Source organism: Sinocyclocheilus grahami, unplaced genomic scaffold, assembly GCF_001515645.1.
Source record: "Sinocyclocheilus grahami isolate Dianchi unplaced genomic scaffold, SAMN03320097.WGS_v1.1 scaffold16489.1, whole genome shotgun sequence".
NCBI lineage: Eukaryota > Metazoa > Chordata > Actinopteri > Cypriniformes > Cyprinidae > Sinocyclocheilus > Sinocyclocheilus grahami.
This window is the reverse complement of record NW_015516157.1, coordinates 1-557: the sequence shown is the minus strand read 5'-3', so window position 1 is coordinate 557 and position 557 is coordinate 1. Positions and strand designations below refer to the sequence as shown.

General features: G+C 42.5%; 1 protein-coding gene across 1 annotated transcript in view; it reads right to left on the bottom strand.

Moving 5' to 3' along the window:
• LOC107579310 (E3 ubiquitin-protein ligase LNX-like) overlaps nucleotides 1-428 on the bottom strand; it is a 4,019-nt gene extending 3,591 nt beyond the window's left edge. Inside the window, exon 1 of the mRNA XM_016265155.1 lies at nucleotides 146-428. Coding sequence (XP_016120641.1) covers nucleotides 146-196 — 51 coding nt within the window. The 5' untranslated portion in view covers nucleotides 197-428. The remainder of the gene's footprint in view (nucleotides 1-145) is intronic.
• Nucleotides 429-557: the final 129 nt, after the last annotated feature.

Here is a 557-nt window from a genome sequence, read left to right as displayed (position 1 = left end):
GTGTGTGAGCTGGCTGATTGCTTGAATCTTTGATGTAGAAGTAATAGGCTTTCAGATCTTTTTCCTCAATAAGAGAATGTTTAGTAAAGCGGTGCAGAGGGACGGGAAATAAAGAGTGTGTGCGGCTTATGCTCATGAAACCCACCAGTAAAGAGTGCTCAATATCCACAGGCGAGTAGGGCGGTGGTCCCTCCATGTTCCACGGCGCCTCCTGTAGTATGTCCGGAGTAGGGATGTGAGTCTGGCGGGACACAATGAAGTGGACGCGGTCCTCACTCGCCTGCAGAACATATAGCAGATAGCATTAGTGTTCTGCTTTATGTGATTTTTAGGGTTTAAAAGCCTGTTCACACCAAAGACCTGTAACGATAACTATAAAGTTTTAATAATTGTTCCAAGTCTATGAAAATAGGGAAATCCACACCACAACTATAACGATAATGGCATAGTAGAACGATATTGTTGTAATCAATTTTAGGACGATTTTCCAGCTGATGATTGATCAAAAACAATGACAGCCAATCAGAATCCATCCTGCTTTAAAGAGCTTGAGCATT